At 42.7% G+C, this 20633-nt stretch overlaps 3 protein-coding genes across 7 annotated transcripts in view; 2 read left to right on the plus strand and 1 right to left on the minus strand.

Moving 5' to 3' along the window:
* Window positions 1–3299, plus strand: part of sema4gb (sema domain, immunoglobulin domain (Ig), transmembrane domain (TM) and short cytoplasmic domain, (semaphorin) 4Gb) — a 46877-nt gene extending 43578 nt beyond the window's left edge. For all 5 annotated transcript variants that reach the window (XM_084164099.1, XM_084164096.1, XM_084164097.1 and 2 more), the window contains one exon: window positions 835–3299. The gene's annotated coding sequence lies outside the window, so the exon portion shown is untranslated. The remainder of the gene's footprint in view (window positions 1–834) is intronic.
* Window positions 3300–3466: 167 nt separating this feature from the next.
* mrpl43 (mitochondrial ribosomal protein L43) lies at window positions 3467–4901 on the minus strand. The gene is made up of 3 exons (XM_084165114.1): window positions 4661–4901; window positions 4355–4461; window positions 3467–3988 (listed from the first exon to the last, which is right to left on the minus strand). Exons 1-3 carry the CDS (start codon window positions 4789–4791, stop codon window positions 3750–3752), a joined length of 477 nt encoding a protein of 158 aa, XP_084021240.1. The 5' UTR covers window positions 4792–4901; the 3' UTR covers window positions 3467–3749.
* A 206-nt stretch (window positions 4902–5107) lies between these two features.
* On the plus strand, window positions 5108–16817 carry twnk (twinkle mtDNA helicase). Its single transcript, XM_084164675.1, has 5 exons — window positions 5108–5177; window positions 9410–10800; window positions 11038–11278; window positions 11372–11621; window positions 15221–16817. Exons 2-5 carry the CDS (start codon window positions 9435–9437, stop codon window positions 15593–15595), a joined length of 2232 nt encoding a protein of 743 aa, XP_084020801.1. The 5' UTR covers window positions 5108–5177; window positions 9410–9434; the 3' UTR covers window positions 15596–16817.
* Window positions 16818–20633: the final 3816 nt, after the last annotated feature.

The following is a 20633-nucleotide window of genomic DNA, read 5'->3' on the forward strand; positions in this document are numbered from 1 at the left end:
GACCGAGTTTGGGAAACCCTGCCCTAGAGGACCCTGCTGAGTTCACAAACCTCCATGATAGCACCCCAATCAATTAAGCCTGGCCTTTAAACAGTGTCCGTGACCTTGTCTTTGGAAAGGGGCTACTGCAGTGTTCCTCAATCCTGTTCCCTAGGCCTGAAAGGACCCACAGGGTGTGCATGTTTTTGTTCTCGCCCAGCACTAATGAAAACACCCTATTCAACTAATCAAGGGCTTGGCAATGATTTATGTTGAATCAGGTGTTTTAGTGCTGGGCTATAACAGAGATGTGCCATCTCCCCATTGGTCATTATAATAGCCGAGCAGAACCTGGTTGATTAGAATATTTATGCACTATGACGTGTTTCATTACACATGCAGTTTTCACAAGGTTTCTCGGTAGAAGTGTAAGAAACGCAATGTCACATGACCATTATATTAATGTTGTACTAAAGCTTGTCTACAGCAGGGGTTAAGCAAGCCTGATGAATGTGTTTTGCTTATCTTATTATCTTTTCATGTAAAATAAATAATTATGTATCGAAAGTACAATCATACAAATGAGGGTAGTTGAGCATGTTCATTCAGCCTATGAATAGAACATTTAAAGTTGAAAGAACAAACTGGACATTTATGACAAACTGGGCATTTAAACTGTAGGGCATGTCATTTCTCATTAGAGGTGATTCACTGATGCTGTCACGTTATGTTTAAAGTTTTAACAGAGAGAAGTTCATTTTAAACAAAAAAAAAACAGACATACTGTATATGTAGAGTGTATTACTGCCGTATTAAGTCTTTATGTCTGCTGTTTTATATTGAATCTGTCTTTAGATATGCAAGGAGCCAGATCACGTTGATCTCAGAAGAGATGGAGAAGCTGGATGGAAGAAGGAGTGTGTGAGGAACCCTGATGATCTGAGCCAGTGACTGCTCAGAAGGACAATCAGCATGTGCAATCTCCAAGGGCAGGGAACTAGGATACGGTTATGGATATTGTAGTGTACTTACTACTTATGGTCAAATGGCAAACATGCTGGCTGCTACACTCAAATACGCACCTCCAGTATATACTGTATGCCACCATAAACATTGTGGAACACTCATTTCAACAAACATACTCGCTCACGTCATACTGTACAGACATGACAACATCCAAATGGAGGTTTAGACATTAAAGGCCCTGTGCAGCCATTTTTATCTCAATATCAAATCATTTCTAGGTAACAATGAAGTACCTTACTGTGATTGTTTTCAGTCAAAATGGTCAAAAATAAACAAAATTGCTTCTTAGCAAAGGGCAATTTCTCAAGAAAGAATTTTGCTATGACTGTCTGGGAGTGGTCTAAGTTGGGAGGGGAAAATTGAAAACTAGCTGTTATTGGCAGAGAGGTTTGGAACTCTTTCTTATTGGTCTATTAACTATGATGTCACCAGGCAGGCCAAAACTCCATCCCACCAAAATAGGCTGAAATCTCAGGCGGGCTTTTCAAACAGCTCTTACACTAAAACGGAATTATCTTCAATTTCACAATATCACAGTATTATTCCAACCTCATAGTGTGGAAATACATTATTTATAAAACACAGGAAAATCACATTTTTGACTGCACTGGGCCTTTAACTCCACATCACCTACAGAATACATTTGAGTGAACAATTACTAAATGATTCATTTGCATTATACCTCTTGCGAGGACTTTTCTGGCTCTGTACATAAGGAGATTCAGTATACCCTTGTAAAGTGTTACATCAATGTGTTACATCCATGTTATGTGTTGTTTTCTGGTTCGATGTAGATATGACTACTACTTCACAATCTACTTAGTATTTTATCAGCCCTGTAGTCGGCCATGTCATGTGTAATTATTTGGGCATCAGAGCACTTGAGGAGAAATGATTATATTTATGACAAAAGTAATGTCACATATTTATTTTTCTCATATGTTATTGTCACTGTTTTGTGCAACTACCCGTAAAGGATAAAAAACACTATTTTGCATCAAAGTCAGATCGACTGGGAATAATCCTGTGTGTCAACGCCCAAGGGGGAAGTCAGTACAGTACAGCATTATGCAAAACATGTTGAAACTGAGTGCTTTTTTCCCTCCCTATTTCAGTATGTTTTATTTGGTTTTGGAACCTAATGAACACGACCCTGTATTCTCCACAGACTGCTCAAAATATCATAGTGAGTAACTCACACATATGATTATGACAGGGTACGGGGGTACAGCACAGGCTGAAAGACTGGTGGGGAAAAAAGGCAAGTCTGAGTGCCGCGACTTGGGCTGTAACTAAGCAACAGCAATCTTTATTTAGAGCTTTTACACCCGTAGTGTCGGTCAAGCCCTGACAGGTCTCATTGGGGAAACAAAATGTGATGTGAGAACTCTACTTTGGTCAGTCTCTGCTGCCTGTAATCGGTGTGATAAATAATTAGCTATGTTAATACTAGTGGCAACCCTACTCCAATCAATATAAAAACCAGCAGTCTGTTCAGTAGATGTTCTTAGAATAACAGACTATGTTGATTATATATCATTTTCCCCAACATAAATAACTTCGCTAGTATGAAGTTAAGTGGATTCTATTAAGGTTAACAGCATCTCCTGTTTTAAATCCACCCTACATTCTGACAGGTAACCGTAAAAAACGTAACAGAATGGCGGCACAATTTTACATTTGAGTTGTTGAAACTATGAATCTATAATGCTGACTACACAGCCGGAAAACATAATGCCATTCTCATTGGTCACCAAACAAATTGCTAACACATGACCACATGACCGTAGTACTAATCGCTCTGCAGTCACAGGTGCACTTCCTCTTCCCCTCCACACTCATGACTCACGCACCCTTCGCATTTTACACAATCAACCTTTGGATTATACTATTTCCTTTCCTGTGACGTGCCTGTAACCCATCCATCAAGTTCAACCAGAAATCCTATCTGACCACATCTTTTACAGCACCACCCACTCTGAAGCTATGTTGTTATCGGCAGACAGTCAACACTGAGTTCATACAAGACATGCTTACAGTAAAGTCGTTGGTGACATTCACTGCTCACTGTTCTCTTAATGATGGGCAGCTGATAGAGATGTTCAAGAGCCATATATGGTTCTGGGTCGTTCCACACTGTTCAGATGGTTTTGGTGATTGGCAGACATTTTGTTGTGAGAGTTGAGATTCTGTCTGAACTGTGGTGTAAGTAATGGCAACTTAAAACACTGCTGTTGATGTAAATGAGTACATTTGCTACATACCATAAAAAATAAACATATCTCTACAATGTGTCTGGATTGTCTGTCGCAGTCATTTGTAATTATTTTGCTTTATCTTACAGAGAATTCAGTCGACTGATTCAAACGCTTGAACAGTTCAAATGATCATCCACATAAATATCCAGCCTCACAGGTTCTTAAATTACCCCTTCCAAATGAGCACAAATTAGTCACTTGAGTCAAAAACATTGACCACTTTATTCTATTCGTAAAGCGCAGCTGCAGTGAGCAGTTTGAAATACTGGTTTGGACACACAAACTGTTCTGTATGCGCTCCACTAATACCAGTTGACAAGCCTCTGACACAACTGTGCAAAATTCATTCAAATGAGATGGGCAGATATGCTATAACAGATATCTGGTGATTCAGGTGTTTCAGAAACACAATAGCTTATCTGCCATGGAGTTGCTCTGGACAGTTCTGTGGAGAGTGGACAACAACAGACAAAAATACTGTCCATATTATGAGGTTTCACAAAGTCTTTCGTTGGCCTGCTGTTTCTGGGGTCCGATTGGTCCAATGGACGGGGGTCGGTTGGTGAAGGGATGCCATTGGCCCTGGATGCTGGGGCTGTCTGTGTGAATGGGCTTGCGGATACGGATGATATCTAGGCCAGACTGGTTGGTCAGTTTGGTTATTAGCTCTGCGATCTGTTGAGACGTCTTGCTTGTGATGGCTTCCTCCTTCACATTGCCGTTTACTGCAGGAAAACACAAGGGAATTTAACGATTCCTCGAGATGTTTTGATAAAACATGATCTGCATAACGTGAATATCCAAACTGCAATAATCACAAACAATGTAATGTCAAAATGAATACAAAATTATACACTACGGCATTGGTTTTCACTGCGCGATGATCCTGGATCATACTCACTGACAGAGAACATCATGAGCAACGGTTTGGCTCTAGCGTCACCTACCGTAAATTTTGTTTAATGCATCCACAAAAATGTGACGAGCTCATATTACTGTAGCAGTGAATTATGATATGGTGGAACAATATTTAATACATCGACTTGAACAACACATTTCTCCATTCAAAACATAATGCAATTCACACTTACAGTATTCTGCAACAATTTTAGGGATCCTGCAGGACTGAGGAGAAACGTAGACAACGGTTCCAGGGTTCTTTATGGCAAAATCCACCACTCCTTCTTCGATGAATTCCCTAAGAAAGGATTAGTTGATAATCATGTATTTTTTAGTCATTTAGCAGATGCTCTTATCCAGAGCGACTTACAGTTAATGCGTTCATCTTAAGATAGCTAGGTGGGACAACCACATATCACAGGCATAGAAAGCACACTGGATAATAAATGGTAGCTAACCACATTGGCCCATAGGCTAGATAGCTTTATGACACTAACCTGGCTCCCAGAGAGCTCTGTCCATTCTTGGAGAAGATGAGGGAAATGCGCTTCAGTTGACAGACATATCGACCCACCCCGTTTTGCAGAACACTTTGTAGGAACCGACTCGGGGTGCCTCTAGATGTCATTTTGCAATATAGATCATCTATAGAAATGTAAATGTTTTATGTTTAATTTCCATGGACTGGGTATCTAAAGGACAATTTGACGGGCATGAAGAACATGCAGTCCGTCAAGTGAAAAGTCCGGACGGAAACACAAACACAGGAATCAATACATGTTCAATTCATTTATACATGTTGTGATACATTTGAGTTGAATTTTCAATGAAAAAATAATCAAATATTAATATAAATTGATTTATCAATCACAAACGTACAATCAAAGTGTTCTCTTTGTATGATTTGTGTATGCGATACAGTACAGGATTGATGGCTATGTTTCACACGGACGTATTTTTATAACGCAACAAAAGCCCGCAAAAGTGTGCATGCGAGAAGAAATGTAAGAAAAGGTTGGTGTTTATCGTTAACATTTTAGTTTAGTTTGTAAGCATGAATGCGGGGATGCATATCACTATAAGGTTAACGCTACCGAAACCTCGTTTTTGTCCACTTCTGCGTCCCTTTTTTTGAACTCTTAAATCACGTGTCAAACTCGTTCCATGGAGAGCCGAGTGTCTGCGGTATGTCGCTACTCCCTTGTACTTGATTGATTAATTAAGGTAACTGATTAGTTACGAACTCCCCTCACCTGGTTGTCTTGAGTTTGACACCCCTGTAAACATTTAGTGAGCATGATTTTACCACAGCCACTAAGTCGTAAACCACGCCTATTTATACAATTTATCTTATTAACATGTGATTTTAACTTAACCACACTGCTAACCTTAAATGAAGACCAGAAAGCTACTCTTTTTTTTCATGAATGTTTTATGATATAGCCAGTGGAAACCGGTAGTTAGCTGGTTAACAACAACCAGCATCTAGTGCAGGGGTAGGCAACCTTGGTGTGCCACATGTTATTGTTTTAACCGACCTGGAAGACCAGGTGTGTTAAATTTAGGCAGTCATTGAACTGATAAATTGTCTCAGTTGGTCAGGTGTGGTGCCTAGTTGAAACAAAATCCTGCACGGAACTCCAGGAACAGAGTTGCCTATACCTGATCTAGTGGTTAATGTACAGCATGGTTCCCCAATTGGCGGCCCGCAAGTGATTTTATTTGGCCCCTCAAGTTTTCTGGGCAAAATAAATAACATTACATTTACATTTTAGTCATTTAGCAGACGCTCTTATCCAGAGCGACTTACAGTTAGTGAGTGCATACATCATTTTTTATTTTTCATACCCCCATGGGAATCGAACCCACAACCCTGGCGTTGCAAACGCCATGCTCTACCAACTGAGCTACATCCCTGCCGGCCATTCCCTCCCCTACCCTGTGCCAATTGTGCGCCGCCCCATGGGTCTCCCGGTCACGGCCGGCTACGACAGAGCCTGGATTCGAACCAGGATCTCTAGTGGCACAGCTAGCACTGCGATGCAGTGCCTTAGACCACTGCGCCACTCGGTCTAAGGCAACATAAAATACTAAAATCCCCAGGAAATCAGATCAAAAATATTTTCATTTAGGAAATCTGTTACCAAGTATTTCCAGCATAAATAGAGAGACATAGCTATGGAATCGAAAACCAATGTAATCAAGGTTTGAAATGATTGTATTTTTGTCAAATACTAGCTAACTATATTTGTTTGGGCTTCTTGTGGTCAATTTGCATGGTACACATTTTTTATAATTATTGTCTGGCCAGGGTTTCCATTAGGAAAATGTGGCGCCGGACAACGTGACCTGGACGATTTAGATTTACCAGCAATTTGAGATACACTAAATATACAAAAGTATGTGGACACACCTTCAAATTAGTGGATTTGGCTATTTCAGCCACACCCGTTGCTGACAGGTGTATGAAATCGAGCACACAGCCATGCAATCTCCATAGACAAACATTGTCAGTAGAATGGCCTTACTGAAGAGCTCAGTGACTTTCAACAAGGCACCGTCATAGGATGCCACCATTCCAACAAGTCAGTTTGTCAAATTTCTGTCCTGCTAGAGCTGCCCCAGTCAACTGTAAGTGCTGTTATAGTTAAGTGGAAATATCTAGGAGCAACAACGTCTCAACCGCAAAGTGGTAGGCCACACAAGCTCACAGAACGGGACTGCTGAAGTGGACAGGCTAACATGCTTTTCAAACAGTTGGAGACAAACAGAGGGGTGTGTTCATAACAATTCAATTTATTATTATTATTATTATTATTATTATTATTATTAATTCAACTGTTCAACTTTGTTAGCTAGCAAATAGATCCAAGTTGGCTAAACTTGAAATATAAAGATTAGCTGGCTAATCACTAGCACGTGGGCTTGAGAGATGGTTGATGAGACCCGTGTTAATTTTCTATAGCCTAATTAATGCCTGCTACAAGAAGTTAGTCATTATTAGTGAATGTGCATTATGCATGGTTCTAGTTAAATTTGTAACAAAAAATGGCATTTTCATAGACATACTTGAAAGCCAAATCAGTGATTATATATATATATATATATATATATATATATATATATATATATACAGTGGGGGAAAAAGTATTTAGTCAGCCACCAATTGTGCAAGTTCTCCCACTTAAAAAGATGAGAGAGGCCTGTAATTTTCATCATAGGTACATGTCAACTATGACAGACAAATTGAGATTTTTTTTTCCAGAAAATCACATTGTAGGATTTTTAATGAATTTATTTGCAAATTATGGTGGAAAATAAGTATTTGGTCACCTACTAACAAGCAAGATTTCTGGCTCTCACAGACCTGTAACTTCTTCTTTAAGAGGCTCCTCTGTCCTCCACTCGTTACCTGTATTAATGGCACCTGTTTGAACTTGTTATCAGTATAAAAGACACCTGTCCACAACCTCAAACAGTCACACTCCAAACTCCACTATGGCCAAGACCAAAGAGCTGTCAAAGGACACAAGAAACAAAATTGTAGACCTGCACCAGGCTGGGAAGACTGAATCTGCAATAGGTAAGCAGCTTGGTTTGAAGAAATCAACTGTGGGAGCAATTATTAGGAAATGGAAGACATACAAGACCACTGATAATCTCCCTTGATCTGGGGCTCCACGCAAGATCTCACCCCGTGGGGTCAAAATGATCACAAGAACGGTGAGCAAAAATCCCAGAACCACACGGGGGGACCTAGTGAATGACCTGCAGAGAGCTGGGACCAAAGTAACAAAGCCTACCATCAGTAACACACTACGCCGCCAGGGACTCAAATCCTGCAGTGACAGACGTGTCCCCCTGCTTAAGCCAGTACATGTCCAGGCCCGTCTGAAGTTTGCTAGAGTGCATTTGGATGATCCAGAAGAGGATTGGGAGAATGTCATATGGTCAGATGAAACCAAAATAGAACTTTTTGGTAAAAACTCAACTCGTCGTGTTTGGAGGACAAAGAATGCTGAGTTGCATCCAAAGAACACCATACCTACTGTGAAGCATGGGGGTGGAAACGGCATGCTTTGGGGCTGTTTTTCTGCAAAGGGACCAGGACGACTGATCCGTGTAAAGGAAAGAATGAATGGGGCCATGTATCGTGAGATTTTGAGTGAAAACCTCCTTCCATCAGCAAGGGCATTGAAGATTAAACGTGGCTGGGTCTTTCAGCATGACAATGATCCCAAACACACCGCCGGGCAACGAAGGATTGGCTTCGTAAGAAGCATTTCAAGGTCCTGGAGTGGCCTAGCCAGTCTCCAGATCTCAACCCCATAGAAAATCTTTGGAGAGAGTTGAAAGTCTGTGTTGCCAAGCGACAGCCCCAAAACATCACTGCTCTAGAGGAGATCTGCATGGAGGAATGGGCCAAAATACCAGCAACAGTGTGTGAAAACCTTGTGAAGACTTACAGAAAACGTTTGACCTGTGTCATTGCCAACAAAGGGTATATAACAAAGTATTGAGAAACTTTTGTTATTGACCAAATACTTATTTTCCACCATAATTAGCAAATAAATTCATTAAAAATCCTACAATGTGATTTTCTGGATTTTTTTTCCTCATTTTGTCTGTCATAGTTGACGTGTACCTATGATGAAAATTGCAGGCCTCTCTCATCTTTTTAAGTGGGAGAACTTGCACAATTGGTGGCTGACTAAATACTTTTTCCCCCCACTGTATATATATATATATATAAAAGCAGGTTCAACTATTTTGATAAAATAATTACATTTTTAGTGGTCTTATGGTTGTGAAAGGCGTGTGTGTGTGATGGATAAATGATGACTTATGAAAATACACACAGGCCAATTTAATTCCATTAAATAATGCAAATGAACCTATAGACCTTTAAGCATGAAGGTCAAATGTATTTACATCAACTGGTATTTCCATCAATGAATAAAAAGCATTATTTTGCCATGGGATTTTTTTCTCCCGGTCATTTTGGCCAGCAACAGTTTTAACTATCTTCTTTTTTTGGGGGGGGGGGGGGCAAAGCCCGGCAATTGCCGGCTAACGGAAACCCTAGTTCCGGCCCTGAATATACGCTCAAGAAAAAAATTGGCCCGCGGCTGAATGTAGTTGGGACCCTTGATGTAGAGTATGTAGCTAGTAGCTTGCTAGCTAACTGATTAGCGTAGCTATGTTTTTCCTTGCTGGTTGTGTAATCCTTCTTTTGTATGTTTCAGGTCCAATGTCTTGAACAGGTAACAAATGTGGATGAGCTGGTTCCTGAAAGGGACCACCTGTCTTTTGCAGGTGGCAGCCCGCAGCACCCCAAGGCTGCCTCCCCAAAGAGGCCTCTCTTCCTCCCTAGTCAGAATCCTAACCAAGCCACGCACTCCAAGATTTGCTATTCCTCCATACTATCCTCCGGGACAACTATGGGGGATGTCATTGCCAATCAGTTGTACCAGGAGCTACAAAAAGGATACCAAGTCTATCCTAGACTTTCCTGTCGACCCTATTACAGTGACCGATATCAAACAATATCTGCGCTCTAAAGACATCCCATTCCATGATGGCTACAGCTGCTTGCACGCCCCCAGCATTTTCCTGGACTCGGCTGTGTGTGTCCCTGCGGATACAGGGAAGGAGAGCTTTACAATGTTCATTGACAAAACCACAGGCCAATTTCTGTGCAAGGAGACCCTGGTGGAGGGGAGCTGGGAGGACCTGCAGGACTGCCTGGAGGTGATGCAGAAGGAGGGCCAGGCCTCCCTCAGCCCTCACGTGATGCTGGGCTACCCCGAGAGCCTGGAGGAGCGGGAGGAGAAGGAGCAGGAGCTCAGGGAGGTGCAGAGGATCTGGTCCAGTGCCGTGCCCTTCTCAGACCTCCCTGACGAGGAGGCGCAGCTAGTCAAAACCATGTTCCAGATCGGCAAGATCTCCAACGCCACGCTCAAAAAGTTTGCGGTGAGGTTATTCAAGCCCACCAAGAGCCTGGTGTTCCCCTGGTTCAGTGGAAGGGACTCCAGCCTGCGGGGCATCAAGCTGCTATCTGCCCAGAGCATGGAGAGCGGGACGGTAGCTTATACCGAGGCCATGGTGCCCAAGGCTGGCTCCTACCACAACCTGTTTGGGCTGCCTCTGGTGGGACGCATGGACTCCGAGGTGGTGCTGACAGGCCAGGAGGTAGACACCCTGGCAGTGAGCCAGGCCACAGGCCTGCCCAGCGTGGCTCTGCCCCGGGGTGTTAATACTCTGCCCCCAGCCCTCCTGCCCTACCTGGAGCAGTTCAAGCGGGTCACCCTGTGGCTGGGAGGGGACATGCGCTCCTGGGAGGCCTCCAAGATCTTCTCCAGGAAGCTGGGTCTTAAGCGCTGCTCCCTAGTGCGCCCGGGGGAGTTCCAGCCCTGTCCTGTGGAGGCCCTGTTCCAGGGCAGGAACCTGGCCCGTATCGTCAAAGCCTCCATACCCGCCGCCCACAAGTCCATTGTGTCCTTCAGGCAGCTCAGGGAGGATGTCTACGGGGAGCTGGCCAACACTGAACAGGTGGCTGGGGTGAAGTGGACCAGGTTTCCAGAGCTCAACAGGATCATGAAGGGTCATCGCAAAGGGGAACTGACAGTCTTCACAGGTATAGCGTATAGTAGGATGACATATATTGTCATTTGATCATGTTGTTCTACACGGAGGTATATAGCTAGCTATGGTAGAATATGCTTCAAATGGGGGTTGATTTTAACCTGAGACTAGACTGAGTGAGTATTGCTTGGCTGTGTAAGTCAAATCAAAAGCAAATGATCTAACTGGCTATGTTGATAGTGGCTCTAACTTTAACGTACCTCTCCTCCCTTTTTGTTCTCCCCTCCAGGACCCACGGGCAGCGGCAAGACCACCTTCATCAGTGAGTTTGCCCTGGACCTTTGCATGCAGGGCGTCAACACGCTGTGGGGCAGCTTTGAGATCAACAACGTGCGCCTAGCCAAGATCATGCTGACCCAGTTCGCCATGCAGAGGCTGGAGGAGAACCTGGACCAGTACGACTCGTGGGCCGACAGGTTCGAGGACCTGCCCCTCTATTTCATGACCTTCCATGGGCAGCAGAACATCAAGTGAGTCCTCTGAAAGTGTTGAGTGATATGTCAATCAATAGGTGTACTGTAAAGCTTGAATTGTAAATAACTCCCTCCTCTCTCCCTCTGCAGAGCTGTGCTGGACACCATGCAACACGCTGTCTACCTCTACGACATCAGTCACGTGATCATTGACAACCTGCAGTTCATGATGGGCCAGGAGAACCTCTCTGTAGACAAGTTTGCCGTCCAGGACCACATTATCGGAGCTTTCAGGAAGTTTGCCACCAACAGCAGCTGTCACGTCACTCTGATCATCCACCCCAGGAAAGAGGAGGATGACAGAGAACTACAGACAGCGTCCATCTTTGGAACGGCCAAGGTGAGTAGAGGGTTACATCTAATACTGAATCATGTCAATATAAATGTAGACAGATAAATATAACGCTGCTTCCTTGTTTGCCTCTTTAAAGCATTGAGTGCTTTTATTACACCTGTCTTGGTGTTGGGTGCATCTCTATGTTTGATTGATAGGGGGTGCTTGTGACAACATTATCAAAAACAGTTCCATGTACTGTATGTCTATAAGTTTCACAGACCCACATTTTATTTATTTTAAATTAGATTTACCAGCCAATTTCGATCTTGTTTCATCGTTGCAACTCCCCAACGGGCTCGGGAGGCGAAGGTCGAGTCATGCGTCCTCCAAAACATGACCCGCCAAACCGCGCTTCTTAACACCCGACCGCTTAACCCGGAAGTCAGCCGTACCAATGTGTCGGAGGAAACGCTGTTCAACTGACGACCGAGGTCAGCCTGCAGGCGCCCGGCCCGCCAAAAGGAGTTGCTAGAGCACCATGAGCCAAGTAAAGCCCCCCCCGGCCAAACCCTCCCCTAACCCGGACGACGCTGGGCCAATTGTGCGCCGCCCTATGGAACTCCCAATAACGGCTGGTTGTGATACAGCCTGGGATCGAACCCTGCGATGCACCACTTGGGAGGCCCCCCAAATTCTTTTTCAATCAGAGATTCACCATAACACACGTTGTCACTGATTTATTTTTAACCTACAGTGATTTTTTGGGGGGTTTGTATCATTTGATTTACACAACATGCCTACCACTTTGAAGATGCAAAATATTTTTTCGTGTGAAATAAACAAGAAATAAGACAAAAAAACAACTTGAGCGTGCATAACTATTCACCCCCGCCCCAAAGTCAATACTTTGTAGAGCCACCTTTTGCAGCAATTACAGCTGCAAGTCTCTTGGGGTATGTCTCTATTAGCTTGGCACATCTAGCCTTCAAGTTAGATGGGTTCCGCTGGTGTACAGCAATCTTTAAGTCATGCCACAGATTCTCAATTGGATTGAGGTCTGGGCTTTGACTAGGCCATTCCAAGACATTTAAATGTTTCCCTTTAAACCACTCGAGTGTTGCTTTAGCAGTATGCTGAGGGTCATTGTCCTGCTGGAAGGTGAACCTCCGTCCCAGTCTCAAATCTCTGGAAGACTGAAACAGGTTTCCCTCAAGAATTTCCCTGTATTTAGCGCCATCCATCATTCCTTCAATTCTGACCAGTTTCCCAGTCCCTGACGATTTAAAAACATGTGTTCTCGGGGTGATGAGAGGTGTTGAGTTTGCGCCAGACATAGCGTTTTCCTTGATGGCCAAAAAGCTAAATTTTCGTCTCATCGGACCAGAGTACCTTCTTCCATATGTTTGGGGAGCCTCCCACATGCCTTTTGGCGAACACCAAAGTGCTTATTTTCTTCTTTAAGCAATGTCTTTTTTCTGGCCACTCTTCCGTAAAGCCCAGCTCTATGGAGTGTACGGCTTAAAGTGGTCCTATGGACAGATACTTCAATCTCCGCTGTGGAGCTTTGCAGCTCCTTCAGGGTTATCTTTGGTCTCTTTGTTGCCTCTCTGATTAATGCCTTCCTTGCCTGGTCTGTGCGTTTTGGTGGGCGGCCCTCTCTTGGCAGGTTTGTTGTGGTGCCATATTCTTTCAATTTTTTAATAATGGATTTAATGGTGCTCCGTGGGATGTTAAAAGTTTCGAATATCTTTTTATAGCACAACCCTGATCTGTACTTCTCCACAACTTTGTCCATGACCTGTTTGGAGAGCTCCTTGGTCTTCATGGTGCCGCTTGCTTGGTGGTGCCCCTTGCTTAGTGGTGTTGCAGACTCTGGGGCTTTTCAGAACAGGTGTGTGTGTGTGTATGTATATGTGTATATGTGTGTATATATATATATATATATATATATATACAGTGGGGAGAACAAGTATTTGATACACTGCCGATTTTGCAGGTTTTCCTACTTACAAAGCATGTAGAGGTCTGTAATTTTTATCATAGGTACACTTCAACTGTGAGAGACGGAATCTATGTGCGCTGTGTAAGGACATCGGGGATAGAATTGTAGACCTGCACAAGGCTGGGATGGGCTACAGGACAATAGGCAAGCAGCTTGGTGAGAAGGCAACAACTGTTGGCGCAATTATTAGAAAATGGAAGAAGTTCAAGATGACGGTCAATCATCCTCGGTCTGGGGCTCCATGCAAGATCTCACCTCGTGGGGCATCAATGATCATGAGGAAGGTGAGGGATCAGCCCAGAACTACACGGCAGGACCTGGTCAATGACCTGAAGAGAGCTGGGACCACAGTCTCAAAGAAAACCATTAGTAACACACTACGCCGTCATGGATTAAAATCCTGCAGCGCACGCAAGGTCCCCCTGCTCAAGCCAGCGCATGTCCAGGCCCGTCTGAAGTTTGCCAATGACCATCTGGATGATCCAGAGGAAGAATGGGAGAAGGTCATGTTTTCTGATGAGACAAAAATTGAGCTTTTTGGTCTAAACTCCACTCGCCGTGTTTGGAGGAAGAAGAAGGATGAGTACAACCCTAAGAACACCATCCCAACCGGGAAGCATGGAGGTGTAAACAATTCTTTGGGGATGCTTTTCTGCAAAGGGGACAGGACGACTGCACCATATTGAGGGGAGGATGGATGGGGCCATGTATCGCGAGATCTTGGCCAACAACCTCATTCCCTCAGTAAGAGCATTGAAGATGGGACGTGGCTGGGTCTTCCAATATGACAACGACCCTAAACACACAGCCAGGGCAACTAAGGAGTGGCTCCGTAAGAAGCATCTCAAGGTCCTGGAGTGGCCTAGCCAGTCTCCAGACCTGAACCCAATAGAACATCTTTGGAGGGAGCTGAAAGTCAGTTTTTCCCAGCGACAGCCCCGAAACCTGAAGGATCTGGAGAAGGTCTGTATGGAGGAGTGGGCCAAAATCCCTGCTGCAGTGTATGCAAACCTGGTCAAGACCTACAGGAAACGTATGATCTCTGTAATTGCAAACAAAGGTTTCTGTACCAAATATTAAGTTCTGCTTTTCTGATGTATCAAATACTTATGTCATGCAATAAAATGCAAATTAATTACTTAAAAATCATACAATGTGATTTTGTGGATTTTTGTTATAGATTCTGTCTCTCACAGTTGAAGTGTACCTATGATAAAAAGTACAGACCTCTACATGCTTTGTAAGTAGGAAAACCTGCAAAATCGGCAGTGTATCAAATACTTGTTCTCCCCACTGTATATACTGGGGTCATGTGACACTGAGATTGCACACAGGTGAACTTTATTTAACTAATTATGTGACTTCTGAAGGTAATTGGTTGCACCATATCTTATTTAGGGGCTTCATAGCAAAGGGGGTGAATACATATGCACGCACCACTTTTCCGTTATTAATTTTTTTAAACAAGATATTTTATTCATTTCACTTCACCAATTTGGACAATTTTGTGTATGTCCATTACATGAAATCCAAATAAAAATCAATTTAAATTACAGGTTGTAATGCAACAAAATAGGAAAAATGCCAAGGGGGATTAATACTTTTGCAAGGCACTGTATTTGTGTTGGTACTAGTAACCTTTGAAATTCCTGTCTACCAGGCCAGCCAGGAGGCGGATAACGTGCTCATCCTGCAGGAGAAGAAGCTGGTGACATGCCCCGGCCGGAGGTCCCTCCAGGTGGCCAAGAACCGTTTCGACGGAGACGTGGGCATCTTCCCTCTGGAGTTCAACAAGGCCTCGCTCACTTTCTCTGCCCCGGTCAAGGGCAAGCTCAAGCTGAGAAAGGTCAAGGGGGAGGGGTCAGATAATGAGGAGACATTAGGAGAAACTCTAAAGAAGGAGGAGACAACGGTTAAGAAGGAGAAACTAGTGAAGTTGGAGAGGCCACCCAAAGCTACCAAAACGCCCAGAGCTGTTAAGAGTCCTGCAGCAGGGAAGGGCACACCAGAGGGAGAGGGAAAGAAACAGCCATAGAGAGAAGACTTCACTCATTGATCTAAGCAAAGAACATTGTCTCAGTGTATAATGTGACAGAAAAAGGTATTGGGTCTCAGTATCATAAAATGAAGGAAAATTTATTGTTTAATATTGATGATTTGTCACCTGATTGGAAAATGTGCTTACTTATGTCACAGAAAGCTGTTATCTAAAGGAGAAAAGAGCTATGTAAAATAACGTTAGTATAATATGGATGTTGGCAATGAATGACCATTGAAGAGTACAGTATTGGCACTTGAAGTAACTACCCAGTGTTTCCAAATTTATATGAAATGATTATTAATACTGTGAAATATGAGTGAAATAGTTTTCCTTCCAAATTTTTTCAATTAAGTATGTTTAAAAAAGCAGCTTTTTTGTGTTGGAATGGTGTGGGTGTAACCCAACAACAGAATGGTGTGGGTGTATAATGGTCCTAAAGTATTCATGCAAGTAGACCACTGATTGGCCAGCTCATCCTCCTCTAAACCGCTGATCGGCCAGCTCATCCGCCTCAGGGAGATGACATCATGTTCTATGAGGAAATGGCAAGCAAGTTTCTTTTCTTCAATTTATGCTTTGGCCACAAATATGAGTATCGGACAAGTCAACAACATTATTTGCATAGGAGTTAACAGAATATTAACTTTTAAAATAGATTTTCACTGGGCAGCTACTTTAAAATAATAGTTGAAAGATAGTTGACTCACCAAAATGTTTTCTGACAGTTTTTACATTTCTACTAGTACTGTTATGTCTGCTTTTCCCCATTCCAAGATGGTGAAATTCCGTTAAGCTAAATTCTGTTAATCTATATCCTTGACTGTCCATGTTATTATATGTATTGTTATATGGTAACAGTATACTGTCATAACAGGAGCTAGGACTTCTGAGGTACAGTATTCCACAAGGATAAGCACCATCACTGTACCTGCATTGTTGCAGAATGTGAATGTTACCACTTTACCCTCTACTGACATTTTACAGTGTTGATGAACACAGATATAGTGCTGCTGCTTGTTTGCCTCATTAAAACGTCAAGCGCTTTTGTCAAAACATCTGCATCTCCAATTCTGATCACTAGGTGGTGTTTGTGATTAATCAAAATAGTTTCTGCTGTGAGTTGCCATACATACTCATGAGTGATTTATGTTCAGTAGGCCTATGTAGCTAACCTACAGCTTAGTACGTTTATGTAATACTAGTGTCAGGATGAAAATCATCAGGTTTGTGGCCCCTACTGAAACATTGTCCGAACCCCTGATGTACTGTGTCCCAATGTCATAAAATCATTACATTTTTAAACCGACCTCTACACAGACCAATTGTTTCTACATTAGATACTCACTAAAGAACACTCAATTGATTGATAAGACTGTGGAGTCTGTCAGATCCATTATGGGTGTTCCCTACACAGAGCAGTCCTGGGAAGCTCCTGGCTGGCAAGACACACAGTTTAAACACATGGCCTGTAGTCCCCCTGGGCTCTCTGGGTTGCTGCTGGAACTAAAATATTGTTCTAAGCACAGCGAATCATCCCCCCAAAATGGTATTGTGTTCTTGTAGTCTAGCCAGGGAGTTGCATGCTGTACTTGGCTTGAGAAGGAGGGAAAACCAACAGGATATCATCCACTCAATGCAAAACACAAGCAATGGAGATGGGAGTGATTTTAGTGTGTGAAACACAGCTTTGCTGAGACAGCAGCAGGGGAGACAGTTTCTGGACAGATTTGGTGCTAGGTTTTTCATTCCATAATTTCCCCCCTCAGTTCTGAGGTTTTTCTGAATGTGCCGTGTTCATGTGAATGCTTTACTGCTGTCGACGTAGGCTACAGTAACAGAACATTCCATAATGATTCCAGGCTGTGTGGTTGTGGGTCTGTGTCTGGGTGTCTTGCTGACAGTGTGGGTGCGGGACATTGGCGTTAAAAGCGTGGTTGACAGAGGCCCTTTGTGCTCTCTGGGCGTTCCTGGATGGGGATGGCAGCTCCATCACTTGCCAGCATCGGCTCCGAGGGGTAGGAAACGTACACAAACACAACTGAATTCATATGATGTCACATACACATGCTTCTACGCACACATGGTCAAAAACACACACACTGAGTCATTGCCGTAGACAACATGACTCTGTACCGGTACCCCTTGTATATAGCCTCCCTACTGGTCTTTTATTTTACTGCTGCTCTTGAATTTTTATTTTTTACTTATCTATTTTTTACTTAACACTGCATTGTTGGTTAAGTGCTTGAAAGTAAGCATTTCACTGTAAGGTCTACACCTGTTGTATTCGGCACATGTGGCAAATAACATTTGATTTTATTTGATAATCACACATTCATGAAACCCTGAATGGTTCACATATTTTTTTTCTTCTTCATGTAACAGTTATATATTGCGTTTCAACAACAATGTTTATCAATTTCTGCAAGATCACATGTAATAGAAACCTGCTGTTGAATGGACTGAGTACATAGGAAACAATAAGCAGTGAATAAGAGGACCGTTTTGAAAGAGGAATTATGATCAGCTACTGACATCCCCAGTTCCTCAAAGTCCTGAAGCTTTGTTTGTTCTTTTGTATTATGCTTTGTTAAATCTGATCTGAGCTCTGTGCTCATTCAAAATTACTGACATCTGGAGAAGGAGAGTAGGATAGAACAATTTCAGACCAGCAACTTAATTATGGAGGAGGCAAAGAATGAGATCTTTGTAACCACAGGAATTTCACTTAATCAAACTCAAGTGTCTGACAGTTTCAGAATATAAGGGAAATTGGCAATAGCTCATAGTCTAATCACGCAGATTTAAAGGTTTATCTTCAGAGAGCTTATACGTTATGTAAATGTACTGTACACTTTATCTAACACAAGCATAGAGCCATACAGATATAGCAGGAATCTCAACAATCTCGTTTACCCCATGGAAGCCTCTACTGCTCTTTTCTAATACAAGGTTGGTGGGGATGGATATTCATAGTTCTTTGGTCCATTATCTTCCCTTCATTTTGAGATCAAGGCAACTATGTGGACAAAGCTGGAGGTACAGCGCCTTCAGAAAGTATTCCCACCCCTTGACTTTTTCCACATTTTGTTGTGTTACCGCCTGAATTTAAAATGGATGAAGTTTTGTGTCACTGGCCTACACACAATACCCCATAATATCAAAGTGGAATTATGTTTTTAGAAATTCTTACAAATTAATAAAAAATGAAAGGCTGAAATGTATTGAATCAATAAGTATTCAACCCCTTTGTTATTTTTTATTTTTATTTTATTTCACCTTTATTTAACCAGGTAAGCCAGTTGAGAACAAGTTCTCATTTACAACTGCGACCTGGCCAAGATAAAGCATAGTAGTGCGATAAAAACAACAACACAGAGTTACATATGGGGTAAAAAAACATAAAGTCAAAAAAAATACAACAGAAAATATATATACAGTGTGTGCAAATGTAGCAAGTTATGGAGGTAAGGCAATAAATAGGCTATAGTGCAAAATAATTACAATTAGTATTAAGGCAAGCCTAAATATATTCAGGAGTAGAAATGTGCTTAAAAAGTCACATAATAAGTTGTGTGCAATAATAGTGTTTAACATGATTTTTGAATGACTACCTCATTGCTGTACCCCATACATACAATTACAGTGGGGAAAAAAAGTATTTAGTCAGCCACCAATTGTGCAAGTTCTCCCACTTAAAAAGATGAGAGAGGCCTGTAATTTTCATCATAGGTACACATCAACTATGACAGACAAATTGAGAAAAAAATTCCAGAAAATCACATTGTAGGATTTTTAATGAATTTATTTGCAAATTATGGTGGAAAATAAGTATTTGGTCACCTACAAACAAGCAAGATTTCTGGCTCTCACAGACCTGTAACTTCTTCTTTAAGAGGCTCCTCTGTCCTCCACTCGTTACCTGTATTAATGGCACCTGTTTGAACTTATTATCAGTATAAAAGACACCTGTCCACAACCTCAAACAGTCACACTCCAAACTCCACTATGGCCAAGACCAAAGAGTTGTCAAAGGACACCAGAAACAACATTGTAGACCTGCACCAGGCTGGGAAGACTGAATCTGCAATAGGTAAGCAGCTTGGTTTGAAGAAATCAACTGTGGGAGCAATTATTAGGAAATGGAAGACATACAAGACCACTGATAATCTCCCTCGATCTGGGGCTCCACGCAAGATCTCACCCCGTGGGGTCAAAATGATCACAAGAACGGTGAGCAAAAATCCCAGAACCACACGGGGGGACCTAGTGAATGACCTGCAGAGAGCTGGGACCAAAGTAACAAAGCCTACCATCAGTAACACACTACGCCGCCAGGGACTCAAATCCTGCAGTGCCAGACGTGTCCCCCTGCTTAAGCCAGTACATGTCCAGGCCCGTCTGAAGTTTGCTAGAGTGCATTTGGATGATCCAGAAGAGGATTGGGAGAATGTCATATGGTCAGATGAAACCAAAATATAACTTTTTGGTAAAAACTCAACTCGTCGTGTTTGGAGGACAAAGAATGCTGAGTTGCATCCAAAGAACACCATACCTACTGTGAAGCATGGGGGTGGAAATATCATGCTTTGGGGCAGTTTTTCTGCAAAGGGACCAGGACGACTGATCCGTGTAAAGGAAAGAATGAATGGGGCCATGTATCGTGAGATTTTGAGTGAAAACCTCCTTCCATCAGCAAGGGCATTGAAGATGAAACGTGGCTGGGTCTTTCAGCATGACAATGATCCCAAACACACTGCCCGGGCAACGAAGGAGTGGCTTCGTAAGAAGCATTTCAAGGTCCTGGAGTGGCCTAGCCAGTCTCCAGATCTCAACCCCATAGAAAATCTTTGGAGGGAGTTGAAAGTCCGTGTTGCCCAGCGACAGCCCCAAAACATCACTGCTCTAGAGGAGATCTGCATGGAGGAATGGGCCAAAATACCAGCAACAGTGTGTGAAAACCTTGTGAAGACTTACAGAAAATGTTTGACCTGTGTCATTGCCAACAAAGGGTATATAACAAAGTATTAAG

Source organism: Coregonus lavaretus (assembly GCF_964263955.1).
Source record: "Coregonus lavaretus genome assembly, chromosome: 1".
Taxonomy (NCBI): domain Eukaryota; kingdom Metazoa; phylum Chordata; class Actinopteri; order Salmoniformes; family Salmonidae; genus Coregonus; species Coregonus lavaretus.

Bases quoted from the DNA above. Each gene is read 5' to 3' on its own strand.
- mrpl43 (XM_084165114.1), bottom strand. From the start codon at position 4,791: ATGACATCTAGAGGCACCCCGAGTCGGTTCCTACAAAGTGTTCTGCAA. The intron at 4,462-4,660 runs GTTAGTGTCATA...ATCCTTTCTTAG, and splicing joins CAGAGCTCTCTGGGAGCCAG to GGAATTCATCGAAGAAGGAG. The intron at 3,989-4,354 runs GTAAGTGTGAAT...GTTTTCCTGCAG, and splicing joins TAAAATTGTTGCAGAATACT to TAAACGGCAATGTGAAGGAG.
- twnk (XM_084164675.1), top strand. From the start codon at position 9,435: ATGTGGATGAGCTGGTTCCTGAAAGGGACCACCTGTCTTTTGCAGGTG. The intron at 10,801-11,037 runs GTATAGCGTATA...TCTCCCCTCCAG, and splicing joins GGAACTGACAGTCTTCACAG to GACCCACGGGCAGCGGCAAG. The intron at 11,279-11,371 runs GTGAGTCCTCTG...CTCCCTCTGCAG, and splicing joins CATGGGCAGCAGAACATCAA to AGCTGTGCTGGACACCATGC.